At 41.9% G+C, this 18,265-nt stretch overlaps 1 protein-coding gene across 2 annotated transcripts in view; it reads right to left on the bottom strand.

Annotated features, from left to right (window-relative positions):
* RTN4 (reticulon 4) overlaps positions 1 to 18,265 on the bottom strand; it is a 232,787-nt gene that overhangs the window by 175,976 nt on the left and 38,546 nt on the right. For both annotated transcript variants that reach the window (XM_069234184.1, XM_069234185.1), the window contains exon 2: positions 936 to 992. In XM_069234184.1, coding sequence (XP_069090285.1) covers positions 936 to 992 — 57 coding nt within the window. The remainder of the gene's footprint in view (positions 1 to 935; positions 993 to 18,265) is intronic.

Raw genomic sequence — 18,265 nt, 5'->3', positions numbered from 1 at the left:
GACAGAAAGGAAAATTAGAAAAGGGCGAACACACACCGTAAAACATAAGCGTTCTAGCTTACATATTTATTAGCACTACATACCAAGCACTGTTAAATAGGAGTTACAAGTTAGAAGTACATGTTAGAGACAAATTAATCTAATTGACAGTCACTGTCAGTTTATGAGAACCTGGTGACAAACCTGCCAGAATTTGTAATGCAAGTTTTTCAATATTCCCTTGGGTGAGCAAAACTGTGGTTTTCTCAGTAGTGCATATTATCAACTGCCGCTTTAAAGTCAAAGGATGAAATTTAATTTTCATTGCAACTTAAAGCTATTTTACTATCACCGGCAACGAAATGTTGCACAAAGTAGATAAGAGATCTTGTCCTCTTCTGAGAGGTTGCTCCTGACAGTAGAAGTCGAACACTGGACTACACTACGATTCTACACTCGCTGTATCTGGGTGGGCCACCAGTAGAACCCGTACAGCACCCAGAGACAGTCAATCTGCTGGGATATGGAGAGATTTTTTATTTTTTTCCTAACAAAAAACAGGTAATTTGAGCAAAAGTGTTTATTTAGCAGAAACACCGTGCAAAGGGGTAAGTTCGTGAGTCGATTTTTGTTTAATATTGGCAATCATTCAGCCGCGTTATTTTTAGGCATGGACCTGATGCTACCACCGTTTCAATTTAATTTTCTGAAAATAACTGCAAAGGCGCTAATACAATTTATACTAAGGCTCTTTTGTTTAAATGCAGAGTACAAACATTGGAAGTTGATGTTTTGTGGGCAGTTCTACTTTGTAAGGTATTGCAAGGGCTGCCTGTTAAAACACACATTACTATTCATATTTTGTCAAAGGTGAAGAGCATGCAAAGTCGACATAAGCAGAAAGCAATATTAAAAATGCAAAGAGCAGGAGAGAGAAGCTAGCAGAAAGAACTTGCCTGCAGAGGGATGCATCAAAGACGCAGATGCAGTAGGAAGAGCAAAAAGGGTCTCATCTGAAAAACAAATACAAGAAGAACTCAACAGAAAGCAATAGAGGAGTGAAGGCTGAAAAGGGCAAAGGGACGAGGGACAGTGAAAACCAGTGCAATACAGTGGTCAGTGTAAGGAGACAACTGTTCAATGCTTTTAGACGAGTTAATAAACACAAGGTCAGTGTGGTTCACGAAATTGAATCGCATTTTCAATTGGCCACTGACGATCTGTAAACAATGCCATTTCATACAGGCCTACTTGTATGTCATTTATCACGTGGCCAGTGTAACGACCAACCCTGGACAATAAAGCACTCTATACTAGAAGTGCAGAAACCCAGAGAAGAGCGGGCTCACGCTCAGACTCCATTTGTGCCAACCATCACCATTCATTCAAGATACTAAAGAACTTCCTGCCGATGTGGTTCACCCCAAACCCTGTACTACTCACCATCATCTTGAAACTATACCACACTAGAATGAGCAAATTCTGGTGAAAAATTCAAAATGGAACAAGACTGATCTCATTTAATAGAACCTTCGCTCAGCTATCATAAGCAGTAAATCTACTCTCCTAGAAAGAGTGAAAAAAAGCAGAGATGGAAGGTGCAAGGTGATAACCACTGCTTCTCACGGTCTCATCCGTTCCGCTTCCTGGTATGTTCTCACCATCTCAAACATACCATCAAGCAGTTAGCTGAAGTGAAGAAAGGATACCTGGAGACAACAGGTTTAATTCTGTGCAAATCCCCACCCGGCACCAACTTCAGAATTCTGGTTAGGTGTTCTACCTTTAAGAATTGTTGTCAAAAAGGAAAGGACAGGACATATGTCTACCCAGCTCAGTACTTTTCAAGTGGGCGGCCAGTGTTTTGGTCTCTTTCCCCAAATTTCATTTTTGGTTGAGTAAACCCCTTCCAGCACACCACCATTATTTTCATACAATTTCATTTACAGAATTACACGGTGATGTACTGAGGCAGGTTTTAGGTCGAAGCCTACCAGCTAGCACAGTTGTATGGGTGCATGTAAATAGCGGACCTTATAGGCAACTTCACCCACTGCCTTCTACTGGCATTCTGTTTTGTCACTGTTATTTTCTTCTATTCTAGTCAATGGTTCTATTTGCTTTACCCCATCTAGTGTTTGTCTCTCCTGTGGAGCAAAGTGTGCTTAACATATCTGATTGACTCCTTTTATTATTCCAAAGAAGCATTTTCTCTTTTTCTAAAAGAACCCTCGAGAGTGCAAGCGCTTTCTCCATTCTTTGCGTTTTCCTACTTCTCAAAGCAAATTTCACTATACAAAAGTAATTTTCCTCAGTTTTGTCCCTTGAGTCACTCTTATGTACCCTTTCACTTTCTCACAACTTCACGCCACTCTCCTGTGTGCTTTAACTCCACATTTCACTCGTTAGTTTGCTTTCAAACCCTCTTCATATTTGTGTTTTTATTTTCCTCTCCGCCGACCATGTTGCCTCCACCCACCTTCCACATTCTTTTTCCCTATTTATTAGCCATATTGCACAGCATTAGGAATGTTGTGCAGCATGGTTAAAACCATTGACAAAGCCAAACGGCGAGATCTATTGGTTCTGCAAGTACTGCTATTTATATGATAATGTAAATGGTGCGCACATTTCTGAAGGCTGGAAAGTACTCCAGGTTTTCCAGGGCAAATGGCACAATAATCAGTGTATGACTGAAGACGGACCACAGTGAACAATTCAGTTAGCAGGCCTTGCTGTACGCAAATTACTGAGCAGCAAAATTACCCTGCCATCCATCTAGAACATAAGGTGGTTCAAGGGCTGAATATTATGCATAGCATTTATGCAGGTGGATTCCAGAAGGAGGTGTCATCACTATTGGGGTAGTTATTTGCAACGGGTGTAGCGCTTGGAGAATGAAATTACGAGAAGGTAAGGTACAGCATGAACCCCACCCTCCTACCAAATTCAATGGAGGGTGAGCCAACTAAGTAAGGTTACAGCCGTGAATGTTTCAAGGGATGGAATACAACTATATCATATTTGGCAGCACAGTAACTGGTAGAGAAATAAACATTCTCACCAAGCTGAGACCAGAGTATCTATAGAAGCTAATTTTACAATTACTGTACACGCATCAAGTACAAAGGGGCCCAGCCTTTGGAAGCATTCCCAGAATTTAGTTCCTGGCCTACAGGTAAAACTCACAACAGACAAGTTGCTTAACAAAACCTTCATTATTACAATCCCCAAACCGTTCTGTCTAATGAATGAATTATGGGAGGCAGATCAGGGAGAGAGGTCTATTATTAAAAGAGATGCCAAAAATGGTACAGAGAAAAGTGGCCTTATTAGGCAAATGGCAGCTGATCTAGTTTGACTATCAACATCCACTGTACCTCACACATGAAAGACTGTAGGATGAAATGTACCAAACGCATTTCATTCAAACGGGTTTTTCTGCACAGTCTGGAAGAGAGTTATCCATGGTTTTTGAGTGGAGGGCGGTAGAAGTATATCAGAGGTTCTGGGCTGACAAATTGATTTGACACATAACGATTCCATTCCTCAGCCTAGTGGAATACTTCGAAAGCGCTAAAGGTAAGAAGTCCTTGATTAAATTGTGGGTTTCCACAAACTGGAAAAACGGGGGTTGTGAGTACAGCGGCTCACATGGCAGTCACTCTTAGTTACTCCACACCTTATCCGGAGTTAAGTTAGCTCCACACCTTATCAGGAGATGCTCCATCATTTTGCATCCTAGGACAGAATCTGTGGCAAAAACAAGTTATCAGCCGATCCCACTGCAACAGCCAGTACTTGGGAGGCACTTTCCTGCACCGCATGAGAACCTTTGCAGAGGTCTCTGCATGCGCCTTGCCACAGTGACTGTGGTGAAGCTAGACCACATGGCATGCAGTGGTAATCAGGGTCCAGGATTGCAGGTAGACAACACAGCTCCTCCCCACTTAAGGATTTTGGGACTAATCAGCTAGCCCCAAGAGGTATAACAGGTGCCCTACTTTGTAGAGGGAGACGCAGGGCTGGGCATTGCATAAGTCCTGGGACAGAACCTGCTGCTGCACCTCCATAGGCTGTTGGTCTACCAGAAAGGCATATACTGCAACTACTAGAACGGGCCCCGGATGCAGATTTGCACATCCTAGGGACCAGTAGGACTTGTTCTCGAGATTGGAGGTAACTGCAAAGAAGTTAGACAAAGGGACAGTACTGTGGTTGTGGAAGAATAGGTGGCGCTATAGAACCTGGAGGGCCCAGGATCGTTCCTGAGTGCCAAATGCTCACCTGCAAAGATTCAGGAGGCGATGCCTTCACTCATGACTGCTTGCGCCCTCCCTTGCCCACCTGAGCTGGCAGCCTCTGTTTTAGAAAGCAGGTTGGGTGAGAAATAAATTCCTTTACCTGGAGAATGGAAGAAGCTAGTAACTAAGCACAACAAAACAACTAGAGCACTTGTTCTTAAAGTTACTGCTCCTAAACCCAAACCATGGAAGCAATTCAGTAGACAGCCTCAGATGGGCTCAAACAGAGGACTTACAATATCTCCTGAAGCATCAGATACAGGGTTGGAGGAGTGTCTTGGAGGGTGTGCAAGCCCCAGAACTGACCGATGGCTCTGTCATGGCAAAGAACAAACCTAATTAGATATCACAGCAGGACAAAGAGCAGCATACAAGTTAAAGAGTGATCCAACAAGGCCCATCTGACAACCTCCATGCAAGTCACCGTCGAGCCATTCAAGCCTCTCATTCTGCACTTGAGACAAGGCCAAGGAAGGTGAGGCTAGACACATCTTTCATCTGCCAGGACCTCTTATGTCATTGACTGGGTCATAGAGGTGGATTGTTAAAAATCAGATTTGGATGATAAGATCCAGACCTTACAGATGTCTGTTGCTACTTGGCAAGAACTTCTAAAACTCTTGAGGATTGAGTGGAGGATGCATAAGGATGGGATAGACGCAACAACTCCTCTGGGTTTCCAAGAGGAGGAGGAGGAGACTCTGAGAGAGCACGTCATGGAACAATCCCAAAGGGATACAATCCCAGCTGCAATGCTCTTAGTGTGCTTTGTGGCTGAGCACGCAAATGTGGCCCTGTCTGTCTGTGCCCCCCTCTTCTGTCCCCCCCTTCCTGCCCCCCATCCCTACCTCAATAGTCCCACAGCTCCCCTTTGGCAACTATAAAGACTGGTGCAGGCTCTTACAGCACAGAAGAACCCTAGTGCAAATATGACATGGATCCACCCTGATATTGTGGTGTTCCCAAATTACATACCAAGCCACCAGACCCGGGGGAGGAGAGGAATAGTAAAATTCCTGGGTAGATCTGCTTTTGCTAGTTTATACCACTTGGGCTCCAACATAAGTTCACCCAGGTTAGAGTTCCCATGGCCTATGAGCTACCCACTCAAATATGTAGAAAGGAGGGATGCTAAAGGGCGATACCGGAAGGTCTCTGGGTCGGTAAAAGACCGCCCAATCGCCACTCAATCTGTCAGTATCTGCCAATTTCCACTCACTGATCTCCAATGCGCTACTCTATGTCTCCTCCAGGCACCCTCTTTATTTGCAAGAGGCTTCAATGGAGGTCATGAACTAGGACCATGACAGGCCATCGTGTACTCCCACAAACCACTCCAGTAAGGCCTCCCCGAGATTCCACCTCTCCCATTTGGGACTTTGCACAGTCCTTGGGATTGGTGGATGCTTAATAAGTGTTCCATCCAACTAAAGAGGGATACATATTTTGTGCTGGTGCCCACACATCATTCTCACAGCTGAATTCCTGCTCAAAGTCATCATCTCACACCTCATCTCCGAGGTAGCCACCTGCCACAGGGAATCTGGAACCATTCCACAGTGCTACTTTTTCTGGGTCACCGTTTGCCCCCAGTGGATTATGTGGATTCTCAACACACAATGGTTGACAGAGGAAACATTCTTGCCCTCTCTTACAGAGGGGGCGTTCCCCTACTTTCAGCTAAAGTCCAGCTCAGTGTATTTTCTAGACAGGCTTTGGGAAGCCTTCAAATCAGTGATTCTCGGGAAGGCTATGGGCTTCATATCTTGACTGAAAACGGAAAAGACAACACTTATAGCATTCATTGAAACCCGACTCTTGGAACTCGTACAAGATAGATAGATAAGCTCATAAGACCGACACATTGGCCAAGATAGAGAGAGGACATCTCTGGGACAACTTCTGACAGACAAGGTGAAAGTCGGATTGTCTGCAGCCCATAACCCTAGTTACAATTGTGGCAACATGACCTGTAAAGTCCTTTACTTCGAAAAATTAGCATTTAAAGGAGGGGCTCAGGTTGGACATCAAGGTGTTAACACTCAAAGTTAAATATAGCTGGACAATTGGTGCAACTGTACCACAAAGCAAAGAAAAAAAATATAGGACCTTCTGTTTGGTTGTGGGAACATTGTCCCCCAATCAGCCATTTCAAAACCTCTGTACCAGTTTTGCGGCTGCAACGCTGAACAAAATGTTGTGGCTGCATTATGGGACTTGGGGTAGCTGCCGTATCCAGTGCAACCTCCATGTAATACTGCTGCACTAAATCAACATTAAAAAAAACATATATACAATGGTGCGCAGGTCATAGATAGGCACAGTAAGGGGATGGCCGCCTTCAGTGGGGTACAGTGCTGAAAGCCAAGTCAAAGGTTGTGCGCAACTGCGAGTTGGGTGCCCCGAAGGGGTCGGGCATAAACCCTGACCAAAGGCCAGGCAGTGTGCAGCAGAGGTACTGGCATTAAGTTGCCCAAGTGGGGTGGATGTATGTTCAAGTTTGAATATGATCAGAAAAGCCACAAATTCAATGAAAAAAAAATAAAAAAGGATTAAAGTGACGTTATGGTTAGGTGTTGAAATTAGATCAAAATTAAAGTTTAACAAAAATGCTAAAAAAACAAACAAAAAAAACCACTGAAATTCACACGTTATAGTTTACTGAACTAACTAGAACTTGCACTACCATGTACTCCTGATGACTTCATATATTGCAGTACTCATGACATGTTCAATTGATGACATCTCAAACGACATCACTGACGGCATCATTCACTCATTGTGACTGCATTATATAGGATTATTGGTCTTGAAGTAATTCAAAAACTACAGCTTTGGCCAATATTCTATCACCAATCACATAAAAATGGACAATGTTTTCCACATGTTCATACACCTTAATGTGATCACCCTTTTAATTACTTCACATGATCTGCAATTTTAAGTTAAACAGTTGGCAGGTATGCATTCACCTTTGATAAGAAAGTCTGCCAGACAATCCTCTGTAGTTTGCTAAAATACACAACACACTTTCCTGAGATGAGCCTTAAAGCCACGCTTACAACTCAAGTGGGAGTTAAACCATCGGTAAATGGCTTATTCCTGCATTCTCAGGGCTCAAAAAATCCACTCGGGCTTGAAAAATCCACTCCCACTGGCGAGTCTTATTTGATCAGGTCCAGCTATTTTAAATACTTACTCCTCCCTTCTGGTGAGTTGACAGTGAACAGGTGTTCTGTTCAGTTGAAAAGTGGAGGGGCAATAAAAGATGACTTTGAATCTTGTTCTTAGGTCACATTTGCTCTGTGTTCACAGACATAGGTCAAAATTCAGTTTTTCTTACAATTAATTTTCCTTATGAGTGCAGAGTTTCAGGACTTTGTAAGGTGAACTGTGTGACCTGCTGCTTAGAATGTAAAATAAAAGGATATATGGTGTCAGGTTTTTCCTAACACACAACATTTAAATGACAGTCAACTGCACAAACATTTCAAAATATATTTCAATAGTTGTGAAAGCCCTTTTTTTATATTCGTGTGATGAAAACATATTTTAATAGGATGAAAACAAATCAGAATACTTTTAATGTAGATGTACAAAGGATATGTTTTCTGAAACACAATTTTTACAGACTGTTGAACACTATATAGTTTTATCAGTAAAGCTGCAAGTTAGTGGAGAGGTTTTTGGACATTTCTTGAAAGTTACTGTGTGTAGATGACAATATGTTGCAAAGTAATGGTTTAGTAATATATTTATTAAAATTTAGTGTTTGAACAAACTGAGAAACGCTCCTGCCCTGATGGCAATTTTGTTAGTAAACTAAAAGAAGTCCTAGGTTATGTGGGCTAGATTCTTGTGATGCATGCAGCAAACTTTAGTCTACTTAATCAAACAAAGGAGTTTTTTTAAACTGCAGAAATGCTGAACTCACATATTTGAAGGTGCAACCATATGTGAAAATTAAGAAAAAGGCGACTCTATAAACTATTTGCCTAGGATCACACAATTTGAGACCCGTTTACGGGTCAAGTACATTACAGTTAGGTTGAGTAGATTATTTAAGTTCCTCGACTTGCAGGTCGAGTAAAATGTTTATGATTTTTCGAGCCCTGATTCTACATTATTCAAGAATCTTCAATGCCTTAAAATTTTCACTGAAGTTCTAGAAATACAAATCCGCACCTTATAAACACCCTTGCTTCATAGAATTAGTTTACAGCACTATATTACAACTATTTAACAATGGCATATGCCTAGACATCCACTGATGGACAATCCATTGGGAAAACAGCTTTGGCTTTCCTTGCAGATTTTTTCCAACACATTTGACTAAGTCACAATGTACTTTGAAACATACCTACGCAACCAGCATCAGAGGCGCTTAGTAATAGTTAGAGTAAGGTGCAGCTTTGTATGTCAGACAGGACACACAAGCAATATCTTCTCTGGTGGAAGAAGTGGAAAAAGGATCTAGGACATCAAAAAGGGAAGGAACATATTTAGCCTGCAGACGCCAATATTACAGACTATGCAGCAAGTGAAAGCCCTGGCCTCTTCTGAAGGTGTCTCAATATAAATAACTTTGGCAATGCCCCGATACCGTCTCTGTGGTTATATATCAGACAAACAATAATACTAAGGACTGGGATTTGAGGTGTGCTGCAATACGTTTGGATACGCACCCCTAAGTTTATCTATTAAGAACTGTAATTGGGCCAATTTCCTTCCGGCTTCTTTGTGCTAGGGCATGGGATAACTGGTTAGTGAGCCACACACGTTTTCGAAAGGCTACAAACCAAGCAAATATATTTTGAAAAAAATGGAATAGGCTGAGTGGTGTAACTGTAGGATGAGTGCATCAGTTTCTAGTAAAGTTCATCATCTGGAAAAGAACAACTGCCCTCCAAAAGGTCTCTCAGGAAGAGAGAAGATATGCAAAATACAGTTTTAGATAAACAACTGAATTCTATGATTAACTCATCTGACACTTCAGCTTAAGGCAGCTTTTATCCTAGCAAGTCAGTACTTTCTACCAAGGAGAGTCCATTGTATACTCCACAATTTCACTTTTATCCCATTAAGCATAAACATAATTATGAAGTCAAAGGCTATTACAATGTGACATAATGGAACCTGTGTGCACTTTGGTTTTCTTTCAAAGGGATAGGCAGCACCGGCTTGACAGTACAGCCATATTACTCAATTCTCTGATTCTTCCTCTCAGGGTCATTAAGAGGCAAACTGGTGTATCTACTTATAAACGTCTGGTGAAGGGGATTTTTTTTTACCAATATTGTTTTGATATAAGAGGGCTACATCTTGGAGGGCCAGAGACAGGAGTATTATTGCGGGGTGGGAAGGAGAGATATTGAAGGATGGAGAACTTAACATCTTTCAGACTTTCTCAGTTAATGCACTGCTAGAAAGTACACATGGGCCCAGTCCTTAGGCTTCTTTTCTCACTCTTTCTTCCTAGGGGATAGATAGACATGAGTCACTGCTCCAAAACTGAGATTTTTGTTTTACCACACATTGTACCAATAGGGTTTCCGAAGTTTGGAGCTTTTCAATTACATATATAGACTGTCACAGCACAATAATGAATATGATAGTTTAGCTCTTCTTGAGTGATCATGTGACCATAGAGAAGCCGCCTTCACAACAGCAAGGGTGGCATGGTGACAGGGGGAAAAGCAATCTTGGTGGCAGAGGTCAGAGATATCCTCGACACCACACCAAGCCCATCTTACATCAAACTCATGGCAAATTAAACCCATTCACACGAAGTAAAGGGGTTGATTTATTTCCAGTGTACTTGATACAGATTTTCAAAGATGTTATCTTTTAGAACTATAACTATATAGTGCAAGGAGTTGAAGGGGACAAAATCAGCAAAATCAAGTGTTCAAGGTGCAAGATGGGGCTGAAACAGACCAAGTCACAAGTAAAAGTGTCACTTTTTAACGCAAGAATTAAGTAACCTTAATTAGGTACAGTGAGTTAAACAAGAAAAGAAAAAAATATAAATAATAATAATAATAATAACAAGTTCATCCATGGCCAAGTGAACAAGCACCGAAAATCAATTTAACTTTGATTAGTGTCCTTCCACTGCCCAAACACTGGGATTCAGGTACTATTTTCTATATTCTTCCCATCCGTGTTGCTTTTTCCCCGCTCTCCCACTGAGTCTTCCCACACCAACCCCCAACCTTTGTTTTTGGTTGCTTCTTAACCTCTCATCCTTCCTTCCTGTTGCCTGTGTTGCCCACCCTAACCGCCCTAAGAAAAAACAATGAGCTATAATGCAGCCATAGCTAAAAATTTCATAGCACTTTTTTTTTTTTTTTAAGCAGTCCCGCTGCCATTTCCCTCCCACTCCTTCTGGTATGCATGTTGCTCCTTAATAGCCTCTCCTCCATTTTCATGTTACTCACTCAACAGAAGACAAAAAAAAAGCACTGTGATACAGCCAGAGATGATTGTGCAATAATGACAATGTGAAAACAAAAACCCCGGGATCAATCCTGGCTTCCCCACTTGACGAAATTGTGTGATCTTAGCCAATTCTTTAATTTCACTTTCAGTCCTTTTTCTCTATCAAATAGAAGAGCACTTTGAAATACACAGTTTTAGGATGTGTGCTGTATAAGACGTTCTCTTGTGTTTCATTTAATAAACTATAATGTTGTCCATGTATAACAAAAACCCGGGTCACCTAGAGAGTACACATGACAAATGTCTAAGTTCGTATTTGAAAACTACCACTTTAAAAATAGTTCTCAAAGCGCTGATATAACCTCATGTACGGGGGTGAAATGTTTCTGCATGCTAAGAAAATACACTTGAATTTCGGACAGACTCATTTTACACAATTGTTGCCAAGATGTCTTTAAAAATGAAGATGTCCCTACAGTCAAGTGGTGCAGGACGGCTTATTTTCTCTTACTTCAGTTAAACTGTTTATAAATGCTGGCCGTTAATTTAGCATATTTCTGAAGGTTTGCGCTCATTCAAGTTAGGAGCAGGGGTGAAAGCAGGAGTACTTTGAGTATCACCGATTTAAAGTACTGGTGCGCTGTGGTGGGCCTGGGCAAAATGTGAATGACAACCAAGCAGACTAAGGGACGAAAATGGATGCCCAAACTATCAATAAGCGCATTTCTTCGTTCACGTGTTTTTTTTATTTTATTATTACCACCAATGGCAGGTAAGACAGCTGCAGCTGTCTAGTGTAGACCTGTGGGCACGTACACTCAAACCTTGACTACTGTGTTTAAGATTTGCAACTAACGGGACTAGTCTAAACTCTGCTGGTGCCTTGCTATAATGTTGGTGATCAAAGGAGCTGCATGTAAAAGCGCCAGCAGCAACCACATTTCATCCTAATTAGTGTACATTCTCGCAATGTTGACTCTTAAAACATTTTAACTCATTTTTTTTTTTTTTTTTTAAGCGTTTGTCAACAATACCTAGGCTTACTGGACACTTTTTAAACTAATATGAACTGAAGTAGTTATATGTCACTCAATAGAAATGCACAAACCTGCCATGAAAGAGACCACAAATTCTTGATAGTGCGTGTCAATGCCACGTAAGTGCATTAATAAAACAAGACCTATCAGATGATTCCCATTCACCAATGTTTTGCTAGATACGTTAGAAATGGGCCAATAATAATTCCCAATGCGTCACTAGGGTATACAGATGTTTCAGTTGATAGTGGCTGAACCTGCCCTGCAGGCTGCTTCATTCAAATATTCCAGGCCACAGCCCAAGCCTCCACCTTGATTGGCTCAAGTTTAAACGTGAGCCCACTCAACAGGTATACAAATCTGGGTCAGCTAGCCTACTAACACCATCATCCGGAAAGACAGCAAACTGGCAACAGCGAAGCAGGTCTGTCCTACCCTTCTCTACAGCACTCAGACCTTCATGTAATGAAATGTTGTGATAACTTAATATCCATGTCAGATAATCACACAGAGGCCAAAAGCAAACATGAATAAGCGCTTACTCTTTCTAGCCTCAAAGTTTATGACTGATGGTGTAAGGCACTGTTTCACAGACTTGGTCTTTGTGGAGGACTATCCAACTTTTTTCTATTAATTCAGTGGATCCAATATTCTATGTACAAATACACATCATACTCGAAAAGCAGAATCAAACACTTAAAGGAAGGACAAAAAAGCCACCAAACAACGGTCCAATGGTTAAGTCAGCCTCGTTCTAAAAGGTAGCATCTGTCAAATTTTGATGCCAGTATATTTCACACTAGAAAGAACATTTAACAAGAGTAGAGGTATGAATGTCTCTTATGCATACACCCAGGCTTTTCCGGGCAGCCATTTTTCACCCAGTATTGCTGATACAGACAGAGAATTGTCAAATAGGATTGCAATGATTTCCTCCCACCCCCAGCAAGTGGCGACTATATGATATTAGTGGCATGACACATACTATTAGTTTTTTCAACTGTTACAATTATTGTACTACATGCTAGTTTTACAACAATGGTTCTTGGTTAAGGCAGACCCCGCTAGACATTGGCCAATGCAGACATCTCTAGACATCTGCACAAGGTATCAAGACTACGATCAGCATCACATCTTACTTGACACCAGCGATAATGTCAAAAATGTCCGGCAGAACACTGTCCACCTGTGCTAGGTGTGGTCTCCCAGAGGGAGACTTCCTCCATGTGACCTGGAGTTGTCCCCAAATACGGCCCCCTTTTGGGAGGGGATTGGTAAAGAAATAGTGCAGATCCTGGGGCGTCCCATATAATTAGGTCCCAAGGTTTCATTGCTGGGGCTACTGGAGGAATTAGGGGCCCCCCATTTTGGCTGGACATTTGTAGGGGTTGCATACATTGTAGCTAAAAGAGATACAGCCTGCAGGTGGAGGCTTCCCGGAGCTCCTTAGCTGGCCAGATGGAGGGTGGTTTTGTGTGTTCATCAAGAAAAACTGATCCATGCAGCTCGAGGGTGCCCAGCAAAACCTAATAAAATATTGGGGAAATGGTGGGCCTACCATGATGTTCTATCGTAATGTAATACTTAACATTGGTGGACCAGTAACGGAATGTGTCTTCTGCTTTGTAACTGTGTTATTGACATTGTCGGAACGTATTGTGCGTGCACTGTTTTCAAACAAATTGGTTATATTACAAAAAAAAAAAAACGACTACAATCAGCATATGGAGGCAAGTGAAGGCTCATATCCTTACTGTAACCTTAGATGGATTTCTGTTCAAGTTCTCAAATTCATATCGAAAGTAGATCTGAGGCAACCAGAATACAGACCACCAGGTCCTATCGCAAAGAGAGAAATACAACTTTTGCTTTCTGGTTGCTGGGGGTGAATTAGGCACCTTTTACTTAAATCTAGCTGCCACTGCACAATCACCTGCATACAGTGAAGTAACGGCCTCTCTTTTAGTCTAGTGGTAACTGCTTCACAAAACACTCAGTTTAACTTCATTCTGCCTACTCTTTTGGGCACAGTCATGGAAGGAGTGGCTTGGATTCCAGGGACACAATACCAAAATAATAGACCTGAAAAGGTAATCTGGTCCATTGGGACAACTATATTATGTGATTACGCATAGACACTCAAATGGATTTGAACCAGCATCGAATCTCCTGTTTTAACAGTTGTTTCAGTGAATCTCAGGTTTTTTCTTTCATAATACACTTTATGCTTAAATCAAGCAGAATTTGGTACTGCCCTCAAACTCTCCACGTGCAATGATCCCCTGCTGTGCTGGGCCTCTGGGTTTCCCACTTGATCATTTCTTCTCTGCATTTCTTTCCACCTTTCTCTCAGACCCAGTCTTTCTAATTTTCTTAGAAAGTCGAGTCACATGAATTTCACAATATGTTTTAAAAATGGCAGATAAATCTACTACTTAAAATGTTAAGTCGTGTTTTGACTTGCAAAGGATGCAATGTTGGTTCCATTTGTTTGCTAGTGTATTACTCAGGTTTACCACGCCTGTGGGCACCAACCACTACCACAGGGTGGTTAACCTCTCAGTGCCCCCAACTGCTGCTGCTTTTTAGGTCGAGCATGGCAGCGCACAAGCACTGCTTTTCCGACGTGTTGGTAAGTATCTGGGCTTTTAACCACACCCACCTCATGCCCATCACTACCACTCGTTCATGGACTCGCCCTTCAAAAATGCCTTCGATGACATTGGTAAATAGTTTACCTTTGTCCCTCCTTTGGGAGGTTTTGTTAACGCCTTGGCCATTGCCCCTGTTACACGGCTAATTGCACTTTTGCTGAGAAGTTTGACTGGCAGTTAACTTCTTTTTCCTTTTGTGTGTCCTCATGCTGATGCTCATGGCAGCCATGCTGCTGTGAATCGGCTCACTTATGTGAAACTGTTTTACTTTTAATTTTCAATTTATGAGGCAAGAAAAGTCGGATTAGGAGTTTACAACGCTAACAGCTCTAACTCGAGCAAATCTGAGACCCATTTCATTGCAAATGGTTGTTCCTTTTTCACAGCATAAAAGATGCAGATCAGTCCGATTCGCAATTTTCAATATAGCAGAAAAAAAGTTCTACAGAGTCCTTCCTAACCAATCACAGAAAAATCAAATGTGATACATGTCACAAATCACTCTATTGGGACTTTAAACAGCAGAGGTATAAGCCTTTCAAACCCACCCTACACCTCTTTAAAAAGCTTATATCTCAAAAACTACTGAACGGGTTAACACCAAACCCAAAAAAGTTCACTTTTTGAGTAAATGTTAAATTTCTACTTTTCCTGCCTAGTTTGGCTTTTTCTGCAGTGGCTTTTGCTGCAGGCATGAGCAAAATTTCCTATAGGAATTAAAATGGGAAAACACCATTTTTTTCACTAAGCCGTCTAACTTTTTTAACCCTTGCACGAAATGCAAAAAAACAGGCAAGTATTAAGTACGTGTTTTTTGAGGAAAGGTTTTATGTATGAAAATTGAGGTCCAGAAGATATTTTCACTAATTCAATGGTCCCAAAGATGGAAAGAGCCATGATAGATAAGATTATATTTGGGAAAATTCCTGGGTGGCAGAGGCCAAAGGGGTAATCATGACTTGCAAAAGTTTTCAGTTTCCTGGGACAATTACGCTATATGTAAACAGGAGGAAAAACAAGGTGAAGTGTCTGGTGCATAATCGCTCTAAGTGTCATTAATAGGCAAATGAGACGATAGTTCATAGGAATATATGCATGTCCCCAGTCTTTGTGGTGCATACACTACAGACTTGGGAAGGTGACTGGTTTCATTTACAGAAAGTTTATTCACTTTTGATAAGATGCATTAGTGCACGCCGGCAGCACTGGCCTGTATCTCAGATGATGAGTTTGAGGTCATACAATCATCAACAGGGCAGGGCGTGTGCAGCTAAGTTCTTAGACAAGGTGTTCATGAAGGCCTTTTGAAGAGCTGTAATGAGAGGTCTGAATGACAATCGTGCCCAGATGCGGAAAAAGACAACAGCATAATCAAACACAACTCTGGCTGGCAGTATTTGGTGCATGCTAGACCACAAAGCTGTCCAAATGTCGCATGAACTCCCACTATGAGACACCCATCGCTAGCTAATCAAGGAAGGCTGGATGACAGTTACACTCATGGCAGTTCTAATACAACTCCTCTAACCCAGCTGGAAATTACCAGAATTACTGTAGAACAAGTTTACCGGTCAGAATACCATAAACCCGTCTATGCCACAGAACACCAAAGATAAAACTAGCACCGAGTGCCTAAAGAGATTTCCCTCGTGCAAGTGACACCACTGAAGACATTAACATATTCCGTTCGAGCAAATCAAATCCCAGCCATCACATTATTCAGCGCTGTAAACATCTTGTGTAGAGGATGGCTGCTATGCAGACCATCCAGGCTTATTCCTATACCCTCTCCCTTTCTGGCCTCTCTCTCCTACAGACACATCCCACTTATAATGTGAACAGCTTTGGGCTTTTAACAACACAAGACATGGATTACAAATCTTCAGTTATAAAAAAATATGGGACCAGAAAAGTAAATAACTGCCTGGTAATATAACCCGATAGTGCCTAATTATCTGTACCTATTTTCCCTCCATCACAGTGCTACATGCTGAGCATGCTATGGAGAACCCAGAATAATTTACCACAACAGAATATCTGAACTAGACTTATTATGGCTGATTTAAAGGCAGGAGGTCTTATGCTGCCAGCCTGTCTCAGAAAGCTCGTGCCAGTTTTGAAATGCCTTATAAGTATTTGGTTCTGTCACCAGATAGCCTTTCTGACTAGATGAAAGTCCGTGAACCTAGAGCACTTGATCTTTGTTGTACTGTAGCTTGAAAATGAAGATGGATTTTAAAAAGTTGACAAAAAGCATAGTTATGGCTATTAGGACTGAGGGTGAAAAATAATTAACCGTTTCTCACAAAAGAAAGGCAAAATATGCACTCACAGGTAACACTGGATGCCAAAGATTGGAGTCCCAGGTGTCATTCACCTTTGCTTTGCAAACAAACATGTCTAAGTGCAAACCTCGTTCCTTTTTTTCCACAAGTCAGCCGAGTTAATGGTCTACCAAAGCTTCAGCTTAGCTTCTTACACATTATGCCGACAAGAGCCTACATTTCCACTAAATGACGTGGGGTGAGCACAAGATTGGCACATGCAGCCTCGTTTCGCAAAGCCCTGTATAATAGAGGTCCTTCTTTGGCTTCCTTTATACAGCCTCTAGACAGCTTAGGTCCTCTACAGCTGCCCTAGCCATGATTCCTAGAGTAAAAGAAGTCTAGATGGGGTGGAAGTACTCTGGCCTATCATGGGGCCAAGTTATGGAATTCCCTACCACTCAGTCTTTGCCTCACCATCCATTAACTATCCTTTTGGAAAGCTCTAAAAACTTGGCTGTTCAGAGCATAACCACTCTGTCGGTTTTCAGAGTCTCGCTTCCAGCGCTGGGAGGCCTTCAGGTAGCCATGCGATTTATAAATTGACATAACAATCGATTGAATTACATGAACAATGTCAGGACTGGAGGCTCTGATTATGTTTCTCTTTATTTACTCTTTATATATATATATATTTTTTAAATACTACATTTTCCATGATCACCAATATAGTCAAATGTACAACCATAAAGGCCACGCTCCTATATGACCTTCTAACTACAATACAGCTTCCTTTCTTTGCCGTTTCGCAGCCAGCTAAGTACATTCCTCGTAGCTTATGCAGACCGAGTGACTACTTGTTATTCTATAATTCTTTCAATTAGATTGATGTGGCGTTTGTGATGTGCTGTTTACGAATGCCCCACGCACCTACAGGGAGCATTTACTCTTCCAGCAGAGTTGCTTGCAGTCCCGGCTTTTTTTCACGTGGAGAGGGAGAAGGGGAGCAAGTATACGTGGCCGCCTTCCGCGCTGTCTTCTTTGTACTGCAACAGAAAGAGCAGCCCGCACGCATGCACGACTTAAAAATTGCCAATTCTGGCTCTGGCAAGCAAATTTTGAATGAGGGGGACATTTTTTCTTCTTGCCCCAGCCCTTCATCTGCTTGCTCCCCGAAGACGCCCTCTTCGGTGGGAAATCCCCCAGGGTAGGAAAACAGTGCCTAGGCTTTGCCTAGAGTGAACTGCAGATCCTCCCTCCACTCTATAGTACATATATAAAACATGTTTGCTGAATTAGTTAACAAGACTTGACCTGCACTAGGGTTTTATCGGTCTCACTCCCCCTGACTGCTCCAGATTTGGTTCATTGATTTCACCTCTTCCTGCACACTTTCCTTGTACCCCTTCTCAGGTAATTAGAAATCTGCTTGACAGATATTATGATGTATGAATATTATGATGTGGACATAGAGGGCTACTATGCTGAACCGGAAGGGTTTTTGGAGCAAACTTTAGTGGGAGTGCTTGATGCTGGGATGCAACAGTCTGTAAGCCATTGTGAAGACCACTGGACCTCATAAAAGC

This window comes from Pleurodeles waltl, chromosome 5 (genome assembly GCF_031143425.1).
Source record: "Pleurodeles waltl isolate 20211129_DDA chromosome 5, aPleWal1.hap1.20221129, whole genome shotgun sequence".
NCBI classification, from domain to species: domain Eukaryota; kingdom Metazoa; phylum Chordata; class Amphibia; order Caudata; family Salamandridae; genus Pleurodeles; species Pleurodeles waltl.
This window is presented reverse-complemented; position numbering and strand designations above follow the sequence as displayed.